The following is a 26444-nucleotide window of genomic DNA, read 5'->3' as shown; positions in this document are numbered from 1 at the left end:
AAATGCAGGTCAGACCGTGGTATACCATGTCCACTGCTTTGTGTCAGAGAAGGTACTTGTTCTGTTTTTCCCTTTCTGCACAATAGCAATTATCAGTGTTTCAGTTTGCTCTCAGATGGGTCACTGTACATTGTGACTTGTCAAAGGACCTGTTAATTATATTACCTTTAGAATCTAAAGGCTTATGTCTAGCTAAAAAAACTTACCCCAGGAATGTATGGGCCTAACAGCCATTTTAACATATTCACCTCTTTTTAACATAATCACCTCTTTTTAAAACTAATGCTTCTAATTACAAATAATGTATTCCTCTTAAAAACTGGGAAGGGAAAGCTACCTTTCCTCAAGAGTGCCTACCAATCCTTCATCCCACGGTTTTTCTCCTCTTAGCATCTGACATCCACCCCGAAGCCCTCTTTCTCCAGTTGCCATAAAAATTCCTTGTTGTACTGAGCCACAGCAGATGACACTGTGGGCTCAGACTGGAGCATAAGCTCTGGGGCCTTCCCCCCTCATGGGGTCCCTGAGTCTGGGTTCCAGCCCTAGTGCAAACATCTATTCCGCAATTAAACAGCTCCTTATCCTTAGCCAAGTCAGCCGGTAAAGGCCAGAAGCAGGTTTTTAATGGCAGTGTAGACTTACGCTCTGTGCTGCAGTTCCTCATCTGTGAAAACTGTACTTTTTTACCCCTTGAGGGTTAATACATTAACAATGCAAGCTTAGATACTATGGTACCATACAAGTACCTAAAATAGACACAGTCAATTACATTTAAGCACACACAATGCATCTGTCTTGCACAGGGCAAAAAACAACAAAACCATAAACCTCCGTCTACCTCGAGCTTGCTAGTAGACTTTGCCTCGGCCTGGAGGAGGATCTCCTGGGGCTCAATACATTAGCCACCTCCACACTGTTTACAGTTTACAGTTTATTGAAACTCACTGGGAATGAGAGCAAATGCAATGCTGAGGCTCCAGCTCATGCAGAATATGACAGCCCCTGCCATGAGACGGGCTACTGGGATCATGTTAGTCTGTGCTCCAGACCCTCCACTGGCTCCCTGTGTGTTTCTGGACTCAGTCCTGATTGTCAAGACCATTACCAAGACAGACATAGTAACATCAACAACCACATCTCTATGCATGACACACAGACATCTATGCTCTCTGGAGGTCATCGGTGCACAAACTCCACGGAGGGTGGGGAGTTACACTGCTCAACCTACACACTATTGTAATAATGTTTGTACAAAGTATGTCTTGTGAGGTATAATGTATAAACTCAATTTGCTGATCAATCATATCATGGCAAAATGCACATAGAAGTGTTATATGTGAAGTTATAAACAAACTGAAATCATGACTAAAAGTATGTTTTCCTGAGAACTTCCTGGGGAGTGGCCAAGCCAGTTCCTCAGAGACAAAGGACAAGCTGACACCTCAGCCAGGTGTAAACAAGGCTGATGGACCATTACCTTCAAAATGGCTATTCTTTGGCAGGAAAGGGGACGGGGCAAAAATCTACATCTTAGCAAAGAAACAACATAGAGTTCCCTTAGAATCCTAGAATATCAGGGTTGGAAGGGACCTCAGAAGGTCATCTAGTCCAACCCCCTGCTCAAAGCAGGACCAATCCCCAATTTTTGCCCCAGATCCCTAAATGGCCCCCTCAAGGATTGAACTCACAACCCTGGTTTTAGCAGGCCAATGCTCAAACCACTGAACGATCCCTTCCCCCGGTAGCGATCCCTCCCCCCAGCTGGTAGCTATGCCCCTCGTTTAGAGCGCTGGGAGAGCCGTCTCCCAGTGCTCTGCTGCGACTACACAAGCCACACAGCAGCGCTTTAGTGTTGCTACTGTAGACTAGACCTAATATAGTTTGTTAGTCACCAGTAAACATTTTACCTTTATTTTTCTTGTAATTGTTTCTGACTTTTATGCCTTGTTACTTGTACTCAGTTAAAATCGATCTCTTTGTAGTTAAATTTGTTTTATCTAATCCAGTGTATTAAAATGAAAGTGTCCAGGTAACTATTTAAAATAGTAAACTGGCATATTATTCCCTTAAAAGAATAAGACATAATATACTTGTACTGTCCAAGAGAGGGCTGGGCAGTACAGGGCATACATTTCTAGGGGAAGATCTGAGACTGGGGGTGTGTTGGAGTCACTCTGCAGCAAAACTGAGGCTGGTCAGAGCCAAGTTGTGTTTGGCTGGCTGCAGCAAACACACACACACACTTACATGGTGGTGACTGTTTGTGAGCAGGCCAGGTTTGTGGCTACAGCAGCAAAGCATTGTAAAGGGCACCACAAGTTACAGAGCTGGGATGACACAGCTACACAGTCTGGATTGTGTACTGGTATATCACAAGGGGTCTCCCACCCATCAGGAGCATGCTGTAACCACCCACATATGGGATATTATGATGTAGGTCACTCTTAATCTCTCCTGTTGAAACTTCCACTTTGGATAAATAAAGAGTCATGGGGAGGGAGAGAGAGAGAGAAAAAAAATGACTCCACATCCTAGTGGCTAAGGCACCCAAGTGGGAGACCCAGGGTCCAGTCCCCCTGCTCCAATGTTTATTTCTCTGAAGTGGAGCAGCTTCAGTGGGAGAGATTGAGGAGCTCCACATCAGAATATTCCATAGCTCAGGGGTAAGAGGTGGGAGACCTGCATTCAAATCCTCTCTCCCCATCAGGCAGAGAAGAGAATTTAACCTGGGTTTCCCATATCCTGAATAAGTGTTCTAACCACTGGGGTAAGAGTTGGAGAGGTGGCAGGGGCATCACCAATGCAAGAAACAGAGGAGGAACAGGCAAGAATGGCTTAGGCACCTAACTCCATGAGAGGGATTGGCTTAACACACATACTTCTCATTGGCATCTCCAACTGGCTAGTTTAAGTGAGTTCCTGTCTAGTGTGCTGGCTTTTACAGATCCCATTCTTGGGCACCTGTCTGTTCCCCTTGCATTGTATAGGGTGCCTAAACCAGGCTTTGTGGATTCCAGTGATTTTCAAGGCACCTGAAAGTTAAGCATTGTGATGCTGAGCATCACCACACCCAAATCCCTTTGTGAATCTGGGCCTGAGACCACAAAACTTGCTGAGGCTTCCATTTTCATGTTATTTAATAGGCTTTTTCAGCAAGAAGTTTGCTACAGAAAATATATCAATATCATCTGACACCTGGATTTAAGCCAGATCAAGTAGGAGAGATTGCATGCCAATGCTTGTGAAGCTACTTATTGAGAAGGGCTCCTATGATGTTATTGACATGAAGTGTGACCATATAGATCATTGGTGCAACCAAGGTCCTATAGTTGCACCAAATCTTGTACAAAGGAGATCAAGTAAGGTATTTATAAAAAGGTTATGATTTGCTGGTTACGATTATGCTATCTGTATGCATGTATCATTTTTGTATTTAAAGTTATAAGCCTTGGCTCTATTCCTGGATTTCAAATGTTGGCTCCAGGGGTAACACCTAGAAAGTAATCAGCCAGATATGCCATGTAAGATATCTGCAAAAATGTTATAATTTGCCAGATATGATAATCTTGCTTTATATGTTTGTATCACCTTTGTATTGTGGGTTTTAGATATGTATGTATTTCAAACTTGTGCTATGCTTCTGGGTGACACCCCTGGACAGTTTGGCATCAGCACTGCCTAGCCTGCTTGATGGCCCATTAGGGACTATCAGCGATACAACTGACCCACTGAGAGAAGGCAGATACACCTTATGACTCAGCAAGGCATGCAGGGACATGTCTATGGAGAGAACTCTAAGGCTTCCAAGCCATGTGCTGGGCAGCTTGTGTCTGAAACAAAGGAAGCACAGGCTGCATGGCAAGAGATTATAAAAGGCAGCTGCATCTTCTCCATTTTGTCTTCAGTCCTGCTTCTTACCCTCTGGAGGAACTTTGCTACAAACTGAAGCTCTGAACAATGGACTGAATGACCCATCCAAGCTGTGGATGTACTCCAGAGACTTAACTTAAGCTAGCAGTTTATTCCATCACTGCTACAAGCCTGAAACAAGCACTTTACCATAAATGTGCCTTAGTAGTAAAGGACCCCCAGCCTTGGGCTGTGACTGCCCTGTTCTAAGCAATTTGTCCTGAATTGATACTCTCAGTAGTGTCCCGCCAAAGGCCACTGTGTTACAGCTTCTCATCTCCACTAAGTATTTAGGCTGACAGCAGGCATTGAAAGATGGGCTGCTTAGGGTCTGACTTCAGGAAAGAATCGCATTTCTCTAGGTTATTTTTGTTTGTAAGCAATTTTCTGAGTTGCAGGAGCACTTTCTGTAATAGAGGGGGAAGATCTAAACAGAAAATATTGTGAAGAGTCATTTCAAGTTATCCATCTTGGTTCCTAGCAAGCCCCCTCAACCCTGCACTTCCTAGTTTAAGTTTCTCCTCCCTGAGAGGAGAGGAAAATGTTTAGTCAGATTATTCAAAATTCCTTGCGGGTGATGTAACGATGCTGGTTTTGGTGGGACCCAAATGAGAGTACCAATTCAGGACAAATTACTTAAAGCTGGGCAGTTACAGCCCAAGGGTGGGATTCCTTTGCACACCAAGGGAAACCAAACCAGCCAAACAGAGAGGACTTTGGTTTTACCCCGCTGGCTAACCATAAGTCACACAAGCAATTCTCTTAGACACTCCAGTTTCCCAATATCACCACCAGTACCACTCATTATGGGGAGGAATGGTTATGAAAACCAATATCCCAGTAAAAGAAAAAAAAGGTTCTCTCGATCCCAAAGGACCAAGCCCCATACCCAGGTCAATATGCAAGTTAGATCTTACCCACAAATGACGCTGTTGCCAATCCTTTAGAATCTAAAATCTAAAGGTTTATTCATAAAAGGAAAAAAATATAGATGAGAGCTAGAATTGGTTAAATGGACTTAATTATATACAGTAATGGCAAAGTTCTTGGTTCCAGCTTGTAGCAGTGATGGAATAAACTGCAGGTTCAAATCAAATCTCTGGAGTACATCCGCAGCTTGGATGGGTCATTCAGTCCTTTGTTCAGAGCTTCAATTTGTAGCAAAGTTCCTCCAGAGGTAAGAAGCAGGACTGAAGATAAAATGGAGAAGATGCAGCTGCCTTTTATAGTCTCTTACCATGCAGCCTGTGCTTTCTTTGTAGGAATTAAGCACAGATTTGGGAAGTTTAGTTTAGGTATTTCTTGTCAGAAGTAATGTAGTCCTTTCCCTTTTTATTTAAGGATCTTCAGGGAGTGCTCATGTCTTAATTCTCTTGTGACCTATATTTTAATGATTCATATGTTACTCAGTTCATTACAAAATCAGAACATCTCAGCATATATACTTTAAAATGTATATTTCTTGGACTTTGATAGCACTTTCTAGTAGAGGATCTCAAATCACTTAAATACTAATTAAGTCCCTTCATGAGCACAGTATTATTTCTAACTTAAACAGAGAAAGAAAAGTGAGGGACAGAGAATGTGATGCACCCAAGGCATGTGGCAAGACTAGGAACAGAACCCAGCTATACGGAGCCATGGCCTCCTGCTCTGACACCTCTTTCTGATATATTAAAGAGGCCCTGTTGTACCTCTATAATTAAGGGTGGATTCAATTTTTCCAGTTAAAACAGGCACTCAACCTCATATGATGCATCTTCCCCAAACTTGAAGAACATAATCTATTAAGACTGAATTTTCTGAGGACTTTCAACTAAATCTGTTAATTCAGGAGTTTAAATGAATTTTAAATGGGCCCTTTACAAATTTTTCTGAGTCTTTCACCTTTTTTCAGGTCCCTCTCACTAACAAACAACTGTCAGTTACCCTTCAAACTTGCAATATAATTAAAACTACTTAAAAACTGAGGAACAGATACAATTCACTTTGCTTAATAATCAGCTAATTTCTTTAAAATAATTAAATTGTTTACTCTGACAGCTCCTATCGGGATTGTGTTCCAGAACTTCTCCCCTCTGATGGTTAGAAACCACCTACTAATTTCCACCCTAAATTTGTTCATGGCCAGTTTATTTCCCTTTGTTCTTGTGCCAACTACTGTCCTTTAGCTTAAATAGCTCTTCACCCTCCTGATATTTACCCTATAATGTATGTAGGGAGAGTACTCATATCCCCTTTTAGCCTTCTTTTGGCTTCTCTCTGTGCTCTATGGTTAGAAAACTGGAGAGGAAACTGCAGAGGAAATCCTGCAGACCTCAGTTCAGTCAGAAGTAATAATGGCCAAACTTCCTGGAGAGGGGAACTATGAACTCCAACACTGGGGCTTGACTGCCACTGTTGAAGCACTGTGGCTTTAGGAGAGGCTCCAATGCTTCAGAAGCCACAGTTGGCCCAGGTAAACAGATGTGGCATTTGACAGGCTTCCCCACCCCAGGAATGCAGGCACCGTTGTGTCAGAGTTAGGATTACAGGTAATGAAGACCTGCTGTACTCCCAGCAGTTAGCTCTCATGCACCCTCAGCATCCACATGTACCATTGCACACCCCTGCATCCTCTCCCCCCAGCTTCTTACATTAAATACATTTAATACATGCTGTATTAAAACCCCAGGAAATACCACAAATTTTTTTTAATCAAAATGTTTAAGATTGTTCTTAAGGGTTTGCTTTGGGACAATGGGGAATGTCAAACTTGAACAAGGAAATGCCAAGTTATGAGACATCTCCTATCAGTACCCAGTTCACAGGGACTGCTCTAATTTACAGCAGCCTTCCAATACCTGCCTATGGCCAAGAGTTGACAGTGTGCAACTGCAAAGTAACATGGTCACTCACTTCCTGCTCCCTCCCAGATCTACTCTGAGGGCAGTGCAGAAGGGCAACACAAGGCTACGTACAGTGGCTCTTTTGCTGGCCCTACATTTGGAGAATCCCCCTTGGGGGGCTTTTTTATGCTTCTGGAGCAGGGGCCAGAATCTGGCCCCAAGACTCTTTTCCTGTCACACAAATTTATGTTGGGCCATTATTACTCAGTGCAACAGTAATGTAATCACACACAAGATTTAGAGTACTTCAGAATCAAAACATGAAAGAGAGTAAATCATTCTCTCAAACTTTATAGACATTTCAGCATCAGTACAGAATGTTTCCAAGATATATTTACCATACCCCTAATTCCAAACTATTTGTTGAGGTGTGCTGGTGGTCCCTCCTTGCCCCCATTTTATATAACAGAAAGCAGATAATATTTAACATTTTGTTCTTGAATTAATCTGGTGTATTGAAAACACAAAATATCTCTAGTCCTTATAATGAATGCTTTGCTAAATGCATTTTACAATAAAGATAAAATTGTCAATTGTAGCCTATAGAATTAACCTGCTTGCTTGCATATATATATATATATATATATATATATATATATCTTCTTCTATTTTAAGTATTTGGTTTATTGTAACAGGTCTATAGATTTATATTAAAGTAAGTTAGGCTGTAATGCAAGGGACCTACAGGCCATATCCTGTATGTTGAGCTAAGGCAAAGTTATGTCTGAGACCTTTCACCTAGATAGATATAGGTAGAATGGCATAGGGGGTTTCCAAGCTTGTACCCTCAAACTTAACAGGTACACCACAAGGAAAGAACCGAAATAACGTGTGTGTATAATCTAATGTCATTAATATATATGTACATGTCATCAATATGTACAAACATACTAGTCTATGGAGTAAGAGTACGCTAACATTTTTGTGGGTGAGAAATGAAGTTTGGGCATAAAAGGAGGGTTCAGGCACCTGTGCCCTATAAAAGAAGTGACCCACCTTGCTAGGGGAGCCTGTACTTGTTTTTCTTAAACTTTCTAAGTTCCAAGGGAACTAGGCTGAGCTCAGTTTCCTTAAGCTTTGTTCTTAGTTTTGTTTATTAGGTTTTAATTTTAAGTTTAAGTTAGTTAAGTAAACTCTAATTTAGCTTCGATAGCTCTTAGCTCTAGCTTCTTCTAAGCTTTGCACTTCTCATTCGAGAATTGAGGAACCTGAACTGCCAGAGGCGAGGCTGGTCCTGTGTCTCTCACCACCTGGTTATCAAGAAAGGGTATACTAACTAAGTATATTAATCAAACCTTTGTAGCATATAATACCATATATATCTTTTAAATAGCAGTAATACAACTGTAGCTTTGTAACTCTGTTTATTTTACCATTCAATTACTACTTACTTCATTCATCTTAATAAAAAGTCTTTAAGGCTATATCTGTCTCAGTGTGAGCTTCTTGTCATACCCCCAAGGGTCCTTTGTAAATTCTGTGGAGCCTGATTCGGAACAAAAACCTTTTTATCTTCTGATCAAACAGATTGGCGAGCCTAAAACGCATACTATCCAAATTAATATTATTAACTTCCTAAATCGGGCAACAGACTGGCGAGCCAGGCACAAGTCTCGAGGAGTGTGTGACAGGGATTTTCAGGATTTCCAGGCATCTTTAGACCCCTTAAAATCTCCCCTGAGGTATAAGTAAAGAGTTAGAGTTAGAGAGCAAGACTGTGTGTCTTACTCACCCACTCTTAACAACACAGGAACCTGATTTCCTGTGACTGCTTCTTAGCAGCCATCCCAGTATTTCCTGTTACGTACTGTGTTTTAGCTTAGAGGTTTTAAATTTAATCTTGCAAGATAAATAATAGTGTTGTTATTATTTAAAGTAATACACGCGTTTAAGGGGCTTTGTTGAAGGTTGAAGTTATAACAAATGGTACTGATATTAGCAGTAGCATTGAGCCCAATGACCCACACTGGTGGTGGGGGAGTTGATAAATCTATGTATTAATTGCTGCCAAAAGGCCACAGTAACTCAAAACTTGTACGGTTTGAGCTACCTTATTTCAGTCCCCTCAACTCTCCTGGGCTGCACCTCTGATCCATCTGCCTCAGTTTTCCCCAGCTGTTTGGCAGGTCCCGACAGAGGAAAGAAACCTCTCGATCAGCTACGAGCCATTGAGGGAAGAAGGGGGAACGCACCCCCACCCCTCTATTGTTTACTTGGGACTTATTAAACTAAGTGTAAAAACCAGTTTGGGGTGTTGTTTCCTGTTGTTTCTGTAAAGGGATGCCTTTAGTTTCAGAGTAAAGAACAGAAGAGTGTTCATTATATAGTTGATTACATAGGCTAGTCAACAGTAAAGTTGTAAAATTAAAATAAGTTACGTGTTAAGATGAGTGGAGCAAGGGCAAGGGTAGAGTCTGTTAGAGTTACCCTTAGTATGGCTTTAAAAAACTTTGCCAGAAAATACATTCAGGAACATGGAGATTTAGTACAGCTAAAAAAATTGCAAGATAATCTCTAAGCACTGGAACCCATGGGGTTTTGTAAGTGAGGTGTTTAAAGTAAAAACAAAGCAGAAAAAAAGGAAGGCTAACCTGGTAAAGAAAATAGCTGTTAAATGTCTGCTCGTGGCTTGTAGTTCGCTGGAAAAAAAATTAAATAAAAAATTAGAGCTACTCAGGAAAGCCCAGCAAACTTTGGATGAGGGAGGAAAGGTTATTCAGGATTTACCAAATCGGCTACATGTAGCTTCAGAGGAGCGGTCAGTACTTTTCCAAAAGAAGCAGAGTTTAAAAAAAAAAAAAAGTTAAAACAGTGTAGGTACCAGGTACAGAAAGCAGGAAAGAAAGCACATTGTTGGGAGGAATGAGTGAATGCCAGCTTAAAATCGCTGGACAGCTATAAATCAAACCGTGGTCTGCTGTTGGAAAGAATCAAAGAGTTGGAAAAGATAGGAGATGTGTTAGAGGAGAACAAAGAGTCGGTTCCCAACCGTATTGGCATGGTGGAACCAATGGAAATAGAGAATGCTGCAGGGCCAGTTACGAGAAGTAGGGCAAGAGAGTTAGTTCAGGCTGATACAGTACCTTTAGGAGCGGAGTTGAAGATTAAGTCTCGGAAGCCACAGGGAGAGTCAAATGAGGAAGTTAGCAGTGCAGAAGCTACTAGCAGTCTGCAGATAGAAAAAGGAAATCCAAGGGTGGCAACACAGGAGGTGGAGTTAAGTGTCATAATAGAGAAGGTGACTAGTAATGTAAAAAATGAGATGAAACAGAGCAAAGAGGGAAGAAATATCCTCTCCTCTGTTAGTGTCTGCCTCTGATAGTAAGGCGGAAATACCTTTAAAAACTGTGATTGTCCAGGGACTAGAAGATGTGGTGTCACAAGTAACATAAGTAGCTAGTGCCTGTGATGTAGTAATCTCTAGGTTACAACAGAAAAAGATACAACAACCAAGGAAAGCAATTCTTGCTCCTCCACCCAATGTTACATTGGCACCATATAGATCAGGAGACCCTTTGGGTGGACACTTATTGGCATTTGTGCAATCATCAACATTGCCTAGGTCCCTAAAATTTTGTGGACCCTCTATACCCCTTTGGTATATGCTGGTCTCACCTGGTGTACTGGTAAAACACCCTACTACACCAGATTTACTGAACTAAGATGTCCTGAGTCAGTGTGGAAATGCCTTAAGTGTAGGACGTAAAGGTTTTATACAAAGGTACCCTGCTCAGCCAGGATTATTTCCAAAGGCACATTCTAATAGCTCTGATAAGAGAAATGTGGATTTGGGTAGGAGAAGTCAAAACATAGAAATTATAAATTCAAACTCAGATCCCAATCCGGAGAGAAGATCCACAGATTCTAATTGCCCTGTAACAGTGGTTACAAATTTAGGACTCTAGATCTGGTAGCTAAGCAAATAGGAATAATGGAGGATTCTTCAGTTGCAATGCATGCACAACGTGTACAAAAAACACTAAAAGTGTTCTGGCTTATCAAGGGAAGATGGGTTAAAATCTTACAACTCACAGTGAATCGAGCATTATGGAGTAAAAATCTTTTAAAGACACAGTAGCCCTATTGAAACATAATCAGCATCCGGGGCAAGCTGGAGAGGCCATCCTGTCTAACCTAAAGCAAAGACCTAAGTTCCCACATCAATTTCACCTGCGGTTAAGTGCAGCATGGCAGAGTCACCTAAAAAGGAAAACAGATGAGTCGCCATACATTAGTTTGTTAGTCAATAACTCTCTTCCCCATTTTCAGGAAAAGGTTAGCATGCATATAAATAATAACACTTCTTTAAAGGAGGTATTAGGCTTACTGGCCAACGCATATTCTCAGGAAGGCCCTAAAATAGGTCGGCGTGGAGGCCCTGTTGCAATACTTCAGGAACCACAAGCTAATCTCACCGTAAGAATTAAGGGACTCCCAGGGTTAGGCCAAAGTGTTCCTAAATTCTCTAGGTACCATTGTTGGCAAAATGACCCCAACCCACATAATAATCCTGGACCTTTGAGTGAGCTTGCCCCTTGACAGGGTTTATGCATTTGGACCCCAAGTAGGGGCCTGGGACCGTGTTCCTTTCTTTTCAGATGCTGCCTAGAACAATTCATGCCTGCAGAGATCCAAGTCACCACCTCCCCATAGAGATAAAAACTCAGTTGTAATAATGTTTAAAACAGTGCAGCAAATGCTTGAGGCTCAATGACAGGACATCCGGGAATTCCAAGCATGAGTGAATGAGCTGAAGATGGAAGGCCAAGGCCCAGCACCCTCGAACCGTCCGGTGGCCTCTGTTAACCCATTTCCTTCTCTCTGGTGGACAGCCTCTTCTCTTCCAGAGTTGGCTGCCTCCAAAGAGATAGAAGAAGAACCCATAGATTATTTGTCTGCATACTCTACAAATTACTTGGCATAACACCAACCGGCCCCGAGCGTAATCATAGCCCCCTTAGTCAGGGATGCAAGCCGGAGACCCACAGTATCTGCAGTGGTAGATTCATAGATTCAGATGTAAGCAGTGTCAGGATGAGCTCCACCCTGACATCTGGTGGTGAGGTGTGGCAAGTTGTGGAAAAGAACTTCAGGGGCCGATCTCATTTGCATAGGCACACCCACCACGCCTAGAATGAGACCATAGCTGCCCAAATGGTCACTTTGGCTGCTGTGGGATCCCCAGTGTCTCTGTTATTGGGGCAGGAAGAATAAATTGTTATTACCCTGATTATGGGAACTGTGCTTGGAACTGTACGTGGCCTTTTGTTACGATGGAGGGATTCACCATCATCTAAGTAGCACTCGCTAGGCAAGGGTCATGGGTTCCAAAACTGTGTGAAGGGAGAGAGGCTGGGGACAAGTATTAATACTTGGTGGCATGGGCCCCTTGGTGAGGGCCTTACATGCTAATTGCACTTCCTCCTCTCTCCACTGTGGAATATCAGAGCTAATTTTGATTTCATTAGAAGTCTAGTTATAGGCTGCTGAGCTCACTTTGGGCTGAGAGTGCACCAGCACTGGGGCTCCCCTATTATAAGCTGAATTCACCTAAGCGCTGAAATCACTGAGTGTTGTGTTAAGTAGTGGGGGAGCCTGAAGATATATTGTGGAGCAGTTTGCGGGACGGCTGGCGAAGCAGTTCGACACGGAGCAGTGTGTGGATGGCAGGAGTTGCTTGTGGGCCGTGGAGCTGAGCGAAGGAGTTCGTGGGGCGGCTGGCGGAGTGGAGTGCAGCTGCGCGAAGGAGTTTTGTGGGGCGGCTAGCGGAGCGGAGCGCCGCTATGGAGCTATGGGGCGGTCAGCTTCAGATCACGTAAGGTGCCTCTTACCCCCGTCCCATTTCCACCCAGGTTGGGAGGTAAAGCTCCGCCGATAAACTTTCGAACTCTGGGGCTGCCCTGACCAGGGACAGAGACTTTTGGGGCATTGGACTTTTGGGGTTGCTGGACTCAAGAACCAAAGGGAAAAGGGCATGCCCCAATTTGCCTGGGGTGGGGTTGTTTTTGCTCATGGGTTGTGTTATGAATCCGGTTGGTGGTGTTTCCCCAACATAATGCCACATTGTTTCTCTCTGTTATTAAAAGACTTTTGCTACACTCAGACTATGTGCTTGCGAGAGGGGAAGTATTGCCTCTTGGAGGCGCCCAGCGGGGGTGGTATATATTTGTCCCAGGTCACTGGGTGGGGGCTCGAGCCGGTTTGCATTGTGTTATTGGAATGGAACCCCTAGATATTGAACCCGGCCCTTGTTGCTGCCAACTCTGACGGGCAGAAGGGTTACACATAGATATTTAGGTCAGAAGGGACCATTATGATCATCTAGTCTGACCTCCTGCACAACGCAGGCTACAGAATTTCACCCACCACTCCTGCAAAAAACCTCACACCTATATCTGTGCTATTGAAGTCCTCAAATCATAGTTTAAAGACTTCAAGGAGCAGAGAATCCTACAGCAAGTGACTCGTGCCCCATGCTACAGAGGAAGGAGAAAAACCTCCAGGGCCTCTTCCAATCTGCCGTGGAGGAAAATTCCTTCCCAACTCCAAATATGGCGATCAGCTAAACCCTGATCCATAAATTCCATAAATCTGTCTTATCCCATCGCTTCTTATTTCTTTACATTCTACCTCATCATTGATATACAGTGCTACTCCACCATCTTTACCGTTATTTCTGTCTTTCCTAAACAGCACATACCCTTCAATACCTGTAGTCCAGTCATGACGACTATTCCACCCTGTTTCTGTTACCCCTAGAATATCTGGTTTCACTTCCTGCACCAGTAGCTCTAGTTCCTCCATTTTGTTACCTAGGCGCCTCGCACTGGTGTACAAACATCTTCATTTTTGCTGTTTGGCCTCCCTCACATTCTGTACCCTATTAGGCATGGTCATTCTACAGCCAGTATGACCTATTAGACTGGTATCCACACTGCCCTTCCTCCTTATATACATTCTCCTACCCATGGCTGTATCCTTTCTTACTTCGTTTTTTTCCCTCTCATTGCTAAAATCCGGTGTGGAGATTACCTGGACATCTCCCAACCATCTCCCCCAAATTCCTAGTTTAAAGCTCTCTTAATCAGTTGTGCCAGCCTCCATCCTAGAAGTCTATTTCCTTCCCTACTCAGATGAAGTCCATCCCGAGAGAACAGTCCTCTATCCATGAATGCCTCCTAGTGGCCATACATCCCAAAGCCCTCCTTCTAGCACCACTGCCTAAGCCATCTGTTGATAGTCATAATCTTGTCACACCTTTGTTGCCCTTCTCTAGGAACAGGCAGAATCCCACTAAAGATTACCTGAGCCTCGATTTCCTTAAGCATCTTCCCCAGGCTAGCATAGTCTCCCTTAATACTTTCCAGCAAGAATCTAGCCGTTTCATTTGTTCCCACATGAAGAATAATTAGGGGATTCTTTCCTGCTCCCTTTAGGATCCTTTTCAACCTCAGGTCTACATCCCGTATCTTAGCACCTGGAAGACAGCATACCCTTCTATTCTCTGGATCAGCTCTGGTTACAGGCCTGTCTATTCTTCTCAGTAAAGAGTCCCCGATCACATAGACCTGCCTTTTCCTGGTGACGGTGCTATTCTCCAGTCTATCCCCTGTTCCCTCTGGCTGCAAGTTCTTTCCATTCCTGTTCTCCCTTGTAATCCTCTTCAACCCATCCTGTATCCTCCTGGGGCTCATATTTGGTGTAGTCTCCGTTGACTCTTCCCCTTTTCCTATAGGACTAGCCTCTCTTCTCTTCTTCCTTGCCCTTCCACCTTCAGTGACTACCTGCTGAGACCCTTCTTCATTTTCCAACTCTGCAAACCTGTTCTTGAGCTCTATTCCTCCTTCACTAGCCCGTCTTTTCCTCTGCCTGGTTCTTTTAGTCACATGCTTCCACTGACCACTTTCCTCACCCAGCCTCCCTTTAGAATTCCTCAGTCCTGCTTCCATCTGCAAGTCAGAGCTTTCCCCTTCAGATACCTCATGTCTTTGCTCCATAATCTGCTCAAACCCCTTTCTAAACTCAACCAGACTTTCCACCTGCATCTCCAAACCTCGGATCTTTTCCTCCATCAGCTCTATCAGATGGCATTTCATGCAGACAAAACTCTTACCAGGTGCCCCCTCCAGGATCATGGACATACCGCAGCTTCCACATCCAGTCATCCTCATTGTGTCTTCCACTACATGGGTCACTCCCACTGCTGCCTCTGTATCTGTCATCGCCTTCCCACCTAAACCCTGTTAATCTGGGAAACACAAACCCCACCAAAACCCCACCCCCCACAGCAAAAACAAACCCCCAACAAGCACCACAAGACAAACTCCCCCTTACAAACTCCCCCTCAGACTCCCCTGTTTACAGCTCTGTTTGCTGGCTCCCGTGCCGCTGCAGCTGTCATTTCTTTGTTAACAGTTCTAGTTATTACCATCAAGGCAAACCTTATACCAGGTTTGGAATCTATGCAGTTCCTCCCAAGGGAAAAGGAGAGCCTTGGGAGAAGGCATATTCATGCATTCCACATTCATCTCAGTATGCTAAATTAGCAGCGGTGGCTTGTGTGTTGGAGTACTGTGTGCAGTTCTCCATCACCACCACCACATACCAAAGTATCTGTCTATTTTCAGACTCCTCATGGGTATGCAATTCTCTTACAGAGTTTCTGCCATGTTGAAAGACAAATGGGTTCACATCTTCTGATGGCTCACCTATTAGGTATGCATCGCTGATGAAATACATCCGCTGGTTAGAAGTAACAATCACTGTTCCAGCGTGGCCAATTAAAGTAAAAAAAATAAAAGCCCACTAAAAATTAAAACCCTATGCTACAAAAAATGGAAAGGCTAATAAATTAGCCCGAGAAGAAGCCCAATCAGGAAAATTCTGGAAAGAAAAAGATCAGGAATATTCTGTTACTACCCCTAGTCCCAGATGACCTATTGCCACAACTAAAGTTGCACAGGCTGACATACTGAATTTAAAAGAGATGCAAACATCTGATAAAGACATAGTAAAAGTAATCAAAAAGCTTTCCCAAATAAAAGAAGAAGGGTCGCTAACAGTAGAGAAGATATGAGCAACATTTGCAGGTAGTGAATGGAGTTCTCATGTATACAGGAGTACCTTTCCCTGTATGGGTAGTTCCAGCTCATTTACGTAGGGAAATGATGTTCAAGGTTCATTAAACTCCTTTAGGAGGACACCAAAGAGTGAACAAAACTGTCCAGCATCTTGCATCTGTGGGATGGTAGCCACTTCTTAGGAGGAATGTGCAACAATATTGTAATAACTGTCTGGAATGTGCTCAAGCCAATCCAACTCCATCCAAAAGAAATGTGCCATTAAAATCTCAGGTGTGTAAAGGTCCTTAAGTGGCTTTGCAGATTGACTTTGTAGGTCCTTTGCCAAGGACTCAAAGAGGTAACCAATATCTGTTAGTGGCTGTCAATCCTTTTTCAAAGTGGGTAGAGGCACTTCCTCTTTTGCAATACTGCAAAAGCCACTGCCAAGATCCTAGAAGAGCAAGTCTTCTCTAGATGGGGAATCCCTGCAAAGGTGTAATCGAACCAGGAATCACATTTCACTGGACAGTTCTTTAGGGACTGCCTTAAATTAATGGAAGTCCCACAGAGACTACACATCCCATACAAACCACAGTCCTCTGAGATGGTGGAACGAACCAATCAAACTATAACAGTAATGTTAAGAAAACTGGTTGATTCCAATGGGCGTAACTGGAACACTCTCATGCCTCTAATTTTAATGGCATTGAGAGCAACACCGGCTGTATCTACTGATAAAACACCCTTTAAAGTAATGACAGGCTGAACGATGCAATTACCAGAACATTTAATTTGGCACACCAGTGGCATTCAATTAGAGGAAATAAAAATAAATACCTACTTGCAAAATCTGCAGAAACATTTAAATCAGGTCCACTTGCCAGTAGCTCCTAAATTGGGGAAATCCAGACAAAAAGCAAAGGCTTACTTTGACAACAACAACAACAACAAAATACTTGGAAGGTTGAAGACCAAGTAATGCTGTTATCATATAAAGCACCAGAGCATGGGCTGTGTAACCGATGGATTGGACCCTTCCAAGTCATCAATAAACTCAGTTCAGCAGTGTGTAAAATTAGGATAACAGGAGGCAAGCGTAATAAAAACAGAATCTACCATGCTAATCAGTTAAAGCTGTAACAATCAGTCAGTGCAGAAGCAACTTCCTCCTCAAAACTTAAATAAACAGCATCCGACAGAATCGCGACAGCTGAAGTCCAGCAAATTGCAACCATAAAATGGACATTAATATTTCTAATTTATTACGCCATTATCGTCACTCTAAGGGTAAGACTAAGCCCAAATCACAAATTTGGGACTAAACTGTTACAACCCCATAAAACCAAACAACACGGGCATGCTCAATTGCTCAAAACATACCAACACAAAAGAAACAAACTATTATACTCAACCTAGAACTTATCCACAGTCCTATCCACCAGGTTAAGGGAATTAAAGGGCAAAATGTCACCTTTAAATATCAATTGGTTGGAGTAATCTCGTTGCCATCCAGTGGCTGGAAAAAAAATTTGGCCTTTAGATAATAACTCAAAGGAGGGAGGATATAAAACCTATACCTCCTCACCAAAAAATTCATCTTCCCTGAAACACAGAATACCTTATAAAACTTTAAAAAAAACAAAGCCATTTGTAATAATCTGATGGGGGGGGGGAGTTTAACCTTATATAAACATAAATATAAGGATAAAGAACAATATAAAGTGGTCATTATAGCTAATTTTCAAACCAAATCAGGAAGCAAAAGATATGTACTAAATGTAACATTTAAACTTAAGGTTCAGGATCCAATTATTAACTACAATTATAACAATCCAATATCAAATAATGTAACTTGTCCAATGATAAACCCAGCACCTGTTTAATTACTTTTCCGATTATGGGAGTTGTGGTGAGACTATAATCAGGTTCCATTTATGCTTATTCCTGTAGTGTTAAATTTGTCTAATTTGTATCTAGGAGAATTTAGCTATTGTCAGCATACCAAAGTGGCTTCCTTTTTCTCAGTACAATTTGTGGATAGGATTGCAGCCTATCAACAACAAGTGCAAGATATTGTTCTGTTGGGGATGGATAATAAAATCCATAAACCACATACTTCTAGGAGAAAGCATAGCTTAAATCTTCTTAAAAGTTTAGGATTCCTAACAGGACTATTTGGTTCAGAAGTGTCGATTTAAAACCAAGCAAATACATAAAAAATTCACAAACATATTAATTATGTGTTACAAGAGGAAGCCAACCAAGTGGTCAATCCAATGTTACAGAAAATAAAAAAATTGTCACAAAAAAGCAATTTACTGTTTATAATATGCATGACATAACCCAACTATTTAATAAGACCCAACATAAAATTAATCAGCTAATTGCCTTAAACAATAATCAGCACAGAAATCAACATTTAGAAAAGAAAATTATATGCTCTGCATATGGAAAATATGTTGTAAATGCAATCACAAATACATTACAATCCTTAAAATTGGGAAAGGTTCCTAACTTAATTAAAAATAAGCAACTGTTAAGTTGGTACTGTCCCAAATGTTTTCAAAGGCTGGAAAAGGAACAATCCACATGTTTGGATTCATGCCAGCATTTATCAGTGGGTGCTGTGAGAGAGATGGGATCTGACACCTCACCCCAACCAAGATGGTTGTTCTCTTTCTAAAGATTATAGGATGGCACGACCCCTGTATGTCTAATTCACAGTCTCATTACCAGTATTTGACCCAAACAAGGATGTGCACAGGCAATTGGTAGCTGTCCACTCTACAGGTCACCTCAAAGGTGACATCTATAGGAAACGCATTAATGCACCTCCCTTGGTGGTCTATCACACTTCAACTCAAACCTGAAAAGTACCACAGATAGCCTGTTGCTCTAAAAAAGGGCCTCAGTATATCTGTAGGTGTAACGTGTTTAAAACAAACACTGTTCTGTGTGGACTGCAGGCAAAAAAATTACAAAATTCATCATCGTCATGCCTAGTGAGGCTGACCAAGTAAAAGACTCCAATGAAGAGGGTGCCCTATGCTGAAAATATCCAATTTTGCATGGTTACCAATCAAAAGAGGTACCAATATGGTCGCTTGAAGTGTCCTGTCACAAAGCCAAATTTTTGTTTTACTCCAAAGCAACCCACTTTAATAGGGAATCAAGCTATTCCTCCTGTTCCCACTTTTAAAAACATCACCATTATCCAGTCCAACCCAACCTATAAATTTAACTATCCAAAGTACACCCACCTTTCTTGTCTACATTCCTCCACTTAGGGTTACAGTTAAAGTCATTATTGGCTCATAAGGAGACCCACCTCATACAAATTACTAATGATATGAAAAAAGACAAACAAGCTATTACCCAGTTAATAAATGAGGGTAATAAGCCTGCAACAACTCCCAGGAAAATTTTTGAATTAAAAAAATTGGTTATTATCCAAGGAATTGCAATTGGGATTAATTTCCTTATTTTAGAATGCCTGCAGTATAAATCCAACAGGCCCAAGCAAATATCTAGACAGGTACCAAATGTTAAAAATAATAAATATGTATACATGGTGCCCACTCCAAAAACGTGCCAGGGTCCAGAATACCATCTTTATAATACCCTTCCTCCACCCCCACCAAAAAAGAATGGTATTAAAACTGTCCCCTCAAATACTTAACCACCTACATCCATACCTATGTGATGGGATTCATAGTTGCAAATCACCCCATCAAAGCGGGGGTGTGTAGACTATAGGATTAACCTGCTTGCTTGCATATATATGTATCTTTTCTTATAGTTTAAGTATTTGGTTTATTGTAACAGGTCTATAGATTTATATTAAAGTAAATTTGGCTGCAATGCAAGGGACCTACAGGCCATATCATGTATGTTGAGCTAAGGTAAAGTTAGCATATCTATGTCTCGGACCTTCCACCAAATAGCAAAGTTAACACACACACATATGTCTGAGACCTTTCACCTAGATAGATAGATAATGGTAGAATGGCATAGGGGGTTTCCAAGTCTGTACCGTCAAACTTAAGAGGTACACCACAAGGAAAGAACCGAAATAACCAGGAGAACAAAAAATAACGTGTGTATGATCTAATGTCATTAATATGTATGTACATGTCATCTGTATGTGCAAACATACTAGCCTATGGAGTAAGTGTACCCTAACATTTTTGTGGGTGAGAAATGAAGTTTGGGCATAGAAGGAGGGTTCAGGCACCTGTGCCCTATAAAAGAAGTGACCCACCTTGCTAGGGGAATCTGTACTTGTTTTTCTTAAACTTTCTAAGTTCCAAAGGAACTAGGCTAAGCTTCGTTTCCCTAAGCTTTGTTCTTAGTTTTGTTTATTAGGTTTTAATTTTAAGTTTAAGTTAGTTAAGTAAACTCTAATTTAGCTTCGATAGCTCTTAGCTCTAGCTTCTTCTAAGCTTTGCACTTCTCATTCGAGAATTGAGGAACCTAAACTGCCAGAGGCGAGGCTGGTCCTGTGTCTCTCACTACCAGGTTATCAAGAAAGGATGTAAGTATATAATCAAACCTTTGTAGCATATAATACCATAATACCATATGCATCTTTTAAATAGCAGTAATACAATTGTAACTTTGTAATTCTGTTTATTTTACCATGCAATTACTACTTCATTTATCTTAATAAAAAGTCTTTAAGGCTATTATCTGCCTCAGTGTGCGCTTCCTGTCATACCCCCTGTCATAAATATAAAGGGCAGGGTAACCACCTTTCTGTATACAGTGCTATAAAATCCCTCCTGGCCAGAGGCAAAATCCTTTCACCTGTAAAGGGTTAAGAAGCTAAGGTAACTCCGCTGGCACCTGACTCAAAATGGCCACTTATGGGACAAGATTTTTTTAAATCTGGAGGTGAGGGGAACAAAGGGTTTGGTCTGTCTGTGTGATGCTCTTGCTAGGAACAGATCAGGAATGCAGCCTCACAACTCCTGTTAAGTTAGTAAGTAATCTAGCTAGAAATGTGTTAGATTTCCTTTTGTTTAATGGCTGGTAAAATAAGCTGTGCTGGATGGAATGTATATTTTTATACATTTTATATTTTATAATGTATATTTTGTGTCTGTTTGTAACTTAAGGTTTTGCCTAGAGTGATTCTCTGTGTTTTGAATCTGATTACCCTGTAAGGTATTTACCCTCCTGATTTTACAGAGATGATTCTTTTACCTTTTCTTTAATTAAAATTCTTCTTTTAAAAACCTGATTGATTTTTCATTATTCTTAAGATCCAAGGGTTTGGGTCTGTGTTCACCTGTACAAATTGGTGAGGATTCTTATCAAGCCTTCCCCAGGAAAGGGGGTGTAGGGGTTGAGGGGATATTTTTGGGGGGAAGACATCTCCAAGTGGGCTCTTTCCCTGTTCTTTGTTTAAAGTCTTGGTGGTGGCAGCATACAGTTCAAGGACAAGGCAAAGTTTGTACCTTTGGGAAGTTTTTAACCTAAGCTGGTAAGAATAAGCTTGAACCAGAAGCACAGCGGGATTTTAAAAGGTTTTGTAAAAGGTGATTGCAGCTGTAGATTCTGTCTCTCTGCCTGGGGGACAGAGCAGCAGGCATAACAAAAGGATTTTTCTGTAGGCTGAGAACAACTATCAGAGAAAATTGGTATCAGGTTACAGCACAGCAAAATTTTATAAGCCAGGTATTTTTTTCTTTCTAACTCTCAGGTATAGCTAGGTTAAAAACAGAGAGGTTAGAATGACAGAAAGCAATACTCAACAGAAGCTGGAATTAGCCAGATTTGGGGCTAAGGAAAAACAAAAGAAACATGAAAGACGGGTAGAACTCAGACAGATGGAGATGGCCTAAACAATGTGACTTACCTTGGATGCACAAGCAGCCAAAGAAAAAGAAAGGGAGGCTGCCCACAGCAGAGAGATGGAGACAAAAGAAAAAGAAATGGAGGCTGCCCACAGGAGAGAAATGAAGGCAAAGGCTAAAGAAATGGAGGAGAAGGAAAAAGAGAGGAAGCATGCACTGGAGATGGAGAAGGTAAAGGCTCAGCAGAATATACCAAATAACCCTAACAATCCTTCCCCAACAATCCACAAATGGGAGCGACTATGTCCACAGTATGAAGAATCCAGTGATATAGCTGAATATTTTCTCACCTTTGAGAGACTGTGCACACTCCATCAAATTTCTGAAGCTCACAAGGTGACCACATTGGTCGCAAAATTGACTGGAAGAGCTCTGGACCTATTCAATAAGATGCCTATTGATGAGGCTTCTGACTATAATAAATTCAAGGATTTGGTTTTAAAGCAATTTCAAGTTACACCTGAAACTTACAGAGTAAAATTTAGAGCCCTTAACAGAGGACCTGGACTAAGTAATGTGGCTTATATAAACCAGATGAAGGATCTGTTAGATAAATGGGTCAAAGGAAGGGGTGTAACTAGCTTTGAAGGAATGTGTGATTTGATGACTCAGGAGCAATTCCTGAATATGTCCAAGGAGAATATAAATCAGTGTTTATGGGATAAGAAAAGGGACTCAGCAAAAAGTCTTGCTGCTTATGCTGATCAATACAAGCAGTCCCAGACCGCCAGAGAGGTGGGGCAAACTGGAACAAAACAGGTGGAAGGAGGAGAGAGAAACAACCCTGGTCGCAGTTGGAGCGGATACCAGAAGGGACACCCTCAGACCACACCCTACTACCAGGGGCAGCTTAAGGCCCCAACTACACCTCAAGGAACACTCCAGACACCTTATCGTCCTGCCACACCGTTCTCCAGCAACCCACCTCACCCCAGTGACCTGTCAGCTGAATGATGTTTTAAATGTAATGAGCTGGGGCATGTAGAGGCCAACTGCCCCAAGAATCCCAACAGATTACAGTTCATTGCACTGGAATCACACAAAAGGTCCTCAGGCCCAGATACCTTCCAGATACCCTCAGAGCGGAGGAAAACTTTGAGTGTGGGCGGGAAGGAGGTCACAGTGTGGAGGGACACTGGAGCACAAGTGTTGGCTATCCATGCTTCCTTAGTGGACCTCAATTTAATTGACCCAGAGGTCCAAGTGACGATTCAACCCTTCAAGTCAAACTCTTTTGACTTGCCTACAGCCAAGTTGCCGGTCCAGTACAAGGGCTGGTCAGGAACGTGGGCTTTTGCAGTCTATAATGAAGCATAGATTTCATTGACAAGCATTCTTACAACTACAATACCCACCTGCTGAAGTGAAGAAAGAGATTGACAGAGCCAGAAGAGTACCCAGAAGTCACCTACTACAGGACAGGCCCAACAAAGAAAATAACAGAACGCCACTAGCTGTCACCTTCAGCCCCCAACTAAAACCTCTCCAACGCATTATCAAGGATCTACAACCTATCCTGAAGGACGATCCATCACTCTCACAAATCTTGGGAGACAGGCCAGTCCTTGCTTACAGACAGCCCCCCAACCTGAAGCAAATACTCACCAGCAACCACACACCACACAACGGAACTACTAACCCAGGAACCTATCCTTGCAACAAAGCCCATTGTCAACTGTGTCCACATATCTATTCAGGGGACACCATCACAGGGCCTAATCACATCAGCCACACTATCAGAGGCTCGTTTACCTGCACATCTACCAATGTGATATATGCCATCATGTGCCAGCAATGCCCCTCTGCCATGTACATTGGTCAAACTGGACAGTCTCTACGTAAAAGAATAAATGGACACAAATCAGATGTCAAGAATTATAACATTCATAAACTAGTCGGAGAACACTTTAATCTCTCTGATCACTCGATTTCTGATCTAAAAGTGACTATTCTTCAACAAAAAAACTTCGAAAACAGACTCCAATGAGAGACTGCTGAATTGGAATTAATTTGCAAATTGGATACAATTAACTTAGGCTTGAATAGAGACTGGGAGTGGTTGAGTCATTATACAAAGTAAAACTGTTTCCCCTTGTTTATTCCTCCCCCCACCCCCACTGTTCCTCAGATGTTCTTGTTAACTTCTGGAAATGTGCTGGAAATAGCCCACCTTGATTATCACTTCAAAAGGTTTTCTCTCCCCCCACCCCACTCTCCTGCTGGTAATAGCTCATCTTAAGTGATCACTCTCCTTACAATGTATATGATAAACACCCATTTTTTCATGGTCTGTGTGTATATAAATCTCCTCACTGTATTTTCCACTTTATGCATCCGATGAAGTGAGCTATAGCTCACGAAAGCTTATGCTCAAATAACTTGGTTAGTCTCTAAGGTGCCACAAGTACTCCTTTTCTTTTTCTGAATACAGACTAACATGGCTGCTACTCTGAAAGCAGTCTATAATGATTATCCCATCCCCATGCTGTTGGGGGAAGACTTGGCCTATCATGTGACGCTAGCCAAGAGGGTGGGAATGGTCACCCGCAGCCAGGCTAAGCAAGCTGTCACACCTAGCTCTGTTCCAGAAACTTCTACCAGGACCCGGTCAGGGGTGGTGGAACCGGACCCCATGCCAAGTCTGCAACAGCAGTAGTGGATCCAGTCACAGAGACCCAGACAGAGCCAGTCTCAAAACTGAAACCAGCGGAACAACCAGCACCAGAACCATTGCCAGCACTGAATCCAGTACTTGCAACCCCAACACCAGAGGGCCCCACCAAACCTGCACTGGCAGCAGCAGATAACCCTACACAAGAGGCTCAGCCGGAGCCTGAACCCCAACATAGTGGACAAGCGATGAGCAGTTCACACTCCATGGAAACAGCCCCATCACCTGCATCACTTCCAGAGGGACCAAGCCTAGGTCAACAATCCAATGAGGAACTGATGTCTCCAGCATCAAGGGAACAGTTCCAGACCAAACAGGAAGCAGATGAAAGCCTCCAGAGAGCTTGGACAGTGGCACGGAGCAACCCACCGCCTCTCAGCCTTCTAATCAATCCAGGTTTGTTGTAGAAAGAGGACCTTTGTACAAGGAAACTCTTTCTGGTGGACACAAGGAAGACTGGCATCCTCAGAGACAGTTGATAGTTCCAACTAAGTACCAGGTAAAGCTACTAAGCTTAGCCCACAATCATCCTAGTGGCCATGCCGGGGTGAACAGAACCAAAGACGATTTGGGAAAGTCGTTCCACTGGGAGGGAATGGGCAAGGATGTTTCTACCTATGTCTGGTCTTCTGAGGTGTGCCAAAGAGTAGGAAAACCCCAAGACCAGGTCAAAGCCCCTCTCCAGCCACTCCCCATCATTGAGGTTCCATTTCAGCAAGTAGCTGTGAATATTCTGGGTCCTTTTCCAAAAAAGACACCCAAAGAAAAGCAGTACATACTGACTTTCATGGATTTTGCCACCCGATGGCCGGAAGCAGTAGCTCTAAGCAACACTAGGGCTAAAAGTGTGTGCCAGGCACTAACAGACATTTTTGCCAGGGTAGGTTGGCCCGCCGACATCCTTACAGATGCAGGAACTAATTTCCTGGCAGGAACTATGGAAAGCCTTTGGAAAGCTCATGAGGTGAATCACTTGGTTGCCACCCCTTACCATCATCAAACAAATGGCCTGGTGGAAAAGTTTAATGGAACTTTGGGGGCCATGAAAAGTAAATTTGTAAATGAGCACTCCAATTATTGGGACCCAGTGTTGCAGCAGTTGCTCTTTGCCTACAGAGCTGTACCCCATCCAAGTTTAGGGTTTTCACCATTTGAACTTGTACATGGCCGCAAGATTAAGGGGCCATTACAGTTGGTGAAGCAGCAATGGGAGGGGTTTACACCTTCTCCAAGAACTAACATTCTGGACTTTGTAACCAACCTACAAAACACCCTCCAAACCTCTTTAGCCCTTGCTAAAGAAAACCTAAAGGATGCTCAAAAAGAGCAAAAAGCCTGGTATGATAAACATGCCAGAGAGCGTTCCTTCAAAGTAGGGGACCAGGTCATAGTCTTAAAGGCGCTTCAGGCCCATAAAATGGAAGCGTTGTGGGAAGGGCCATTCACAGTCCAAGAGCTCCTGGGAGCTGTTAATTATCTCATAGCATTCCCCACCTCAATCCGAAAGCCTAAGGTGTACCATATTAATTCTCTAAAGCCCTTTTATTCCAGAGAATTAAAGGTTTGTCAGTTTACAGCCCAGGGAGGAGATGACACTGAGTGGCCTGAAGGTGTCTACTATGAGGGAAAAGTGCTGGTGGCGTGGAAGAGGTGAACCTCTCCATGACCCTTGGGCATATGCAGCGACAGCAGATCAAGGAGCTGTGCACTAGCTATGTGACGACGTTCTCAGCTACCCCAGGACTGACTGAACGGGCATACCACTCCATTGACACAGGTAATGCTCACCCAATTAGAGCCCAACCTTACCGGGTGTCTCCTCAAGCTAAAACTGCTATAGAATGGAAGATCCAGGATATGCTATAGATGGGAGTAATCCGCCCCTCTGGAAGTGCATGGGCATCTCCAGTCATTCTAGTTCCCAATCCAGATGGGGAGATACGTTTTTGCGTGGACTACCGTAAGCAAAATGCTGTAACTCGCCCAGACAACTATCCAATGACACGCACAGATGAACTATTGAACAAAATGGGATGGGCACAGTTCATCTCTACCT

General features: G+C 42.6%; 2 protein-coding genes across 10 annotated transcripts in view; both read right to left on the bottom strand.

Moving 5' to 3' along the window:
* LOC311531983 (beta-1,4-galactosyltransferase galt-1-like) overlaps positions 1–26444 on the bottom strand; it is a 50828-nt gene that overhangs the window by 2184 nt on the left and 22200 nt on the right. For 2 of the 9 annotated variants that reach the window (XM_084649912.1, XM_084649919.1), the window contains exons 2-3: positions 16701–16749; positions 9389–9436 (exon numbers count right to left, since the gene is read on the bottom strand). The exons of 1 other annotated variant lie outside the window; for it this stretch is intronic. In XM_084649912.1, coding sequence (XP_084506038.1) covers positions 9389–9436; positions 16701–16721 — 69 coding nt within the window. In that variant the 5' untranslated portion in view covers positions 16722–16749. Of the gene's footprint in view, positions 1–8847; positions 8863–9388; positions 9437–9880; positions 9956–16700; positions 16750–26444 lie in introns of those variants that run through there. 6 more of the 9 variants (XM_084649913.1, XM_084649920.1, XM_084649914.1 and 3 more) reach the window with 5 other exon arrangements.
* Positions 1–26444, bottom strand: part of SLC2A8 (solute carrier family 2 member 8) — a 75744-nt gene that overhangs the window by 39957 nt on the left and 9343 nt on the right. The window lies entirely within an intron of this gene.

Source organism: Lepidochelys olivacea (assembly GCF_965140295.1).
Source record: "Lepidochelys olivacea isolate rLepOli2 genome assembly, chromosome: 16".
In the NCBI taxonomy this organism is placed as follows: domain Eukaryota; kingdom Metazoa; phylum Chordata; order Testudines; family Cheloniidae; genus Lepidochelys; species Lepidochelys olivacea.
The sequence above is the reverse complement of the archived record's forward strand: the minus strand, read 5'-3'. Positions and strand labels throughout refer to the sequence as shown.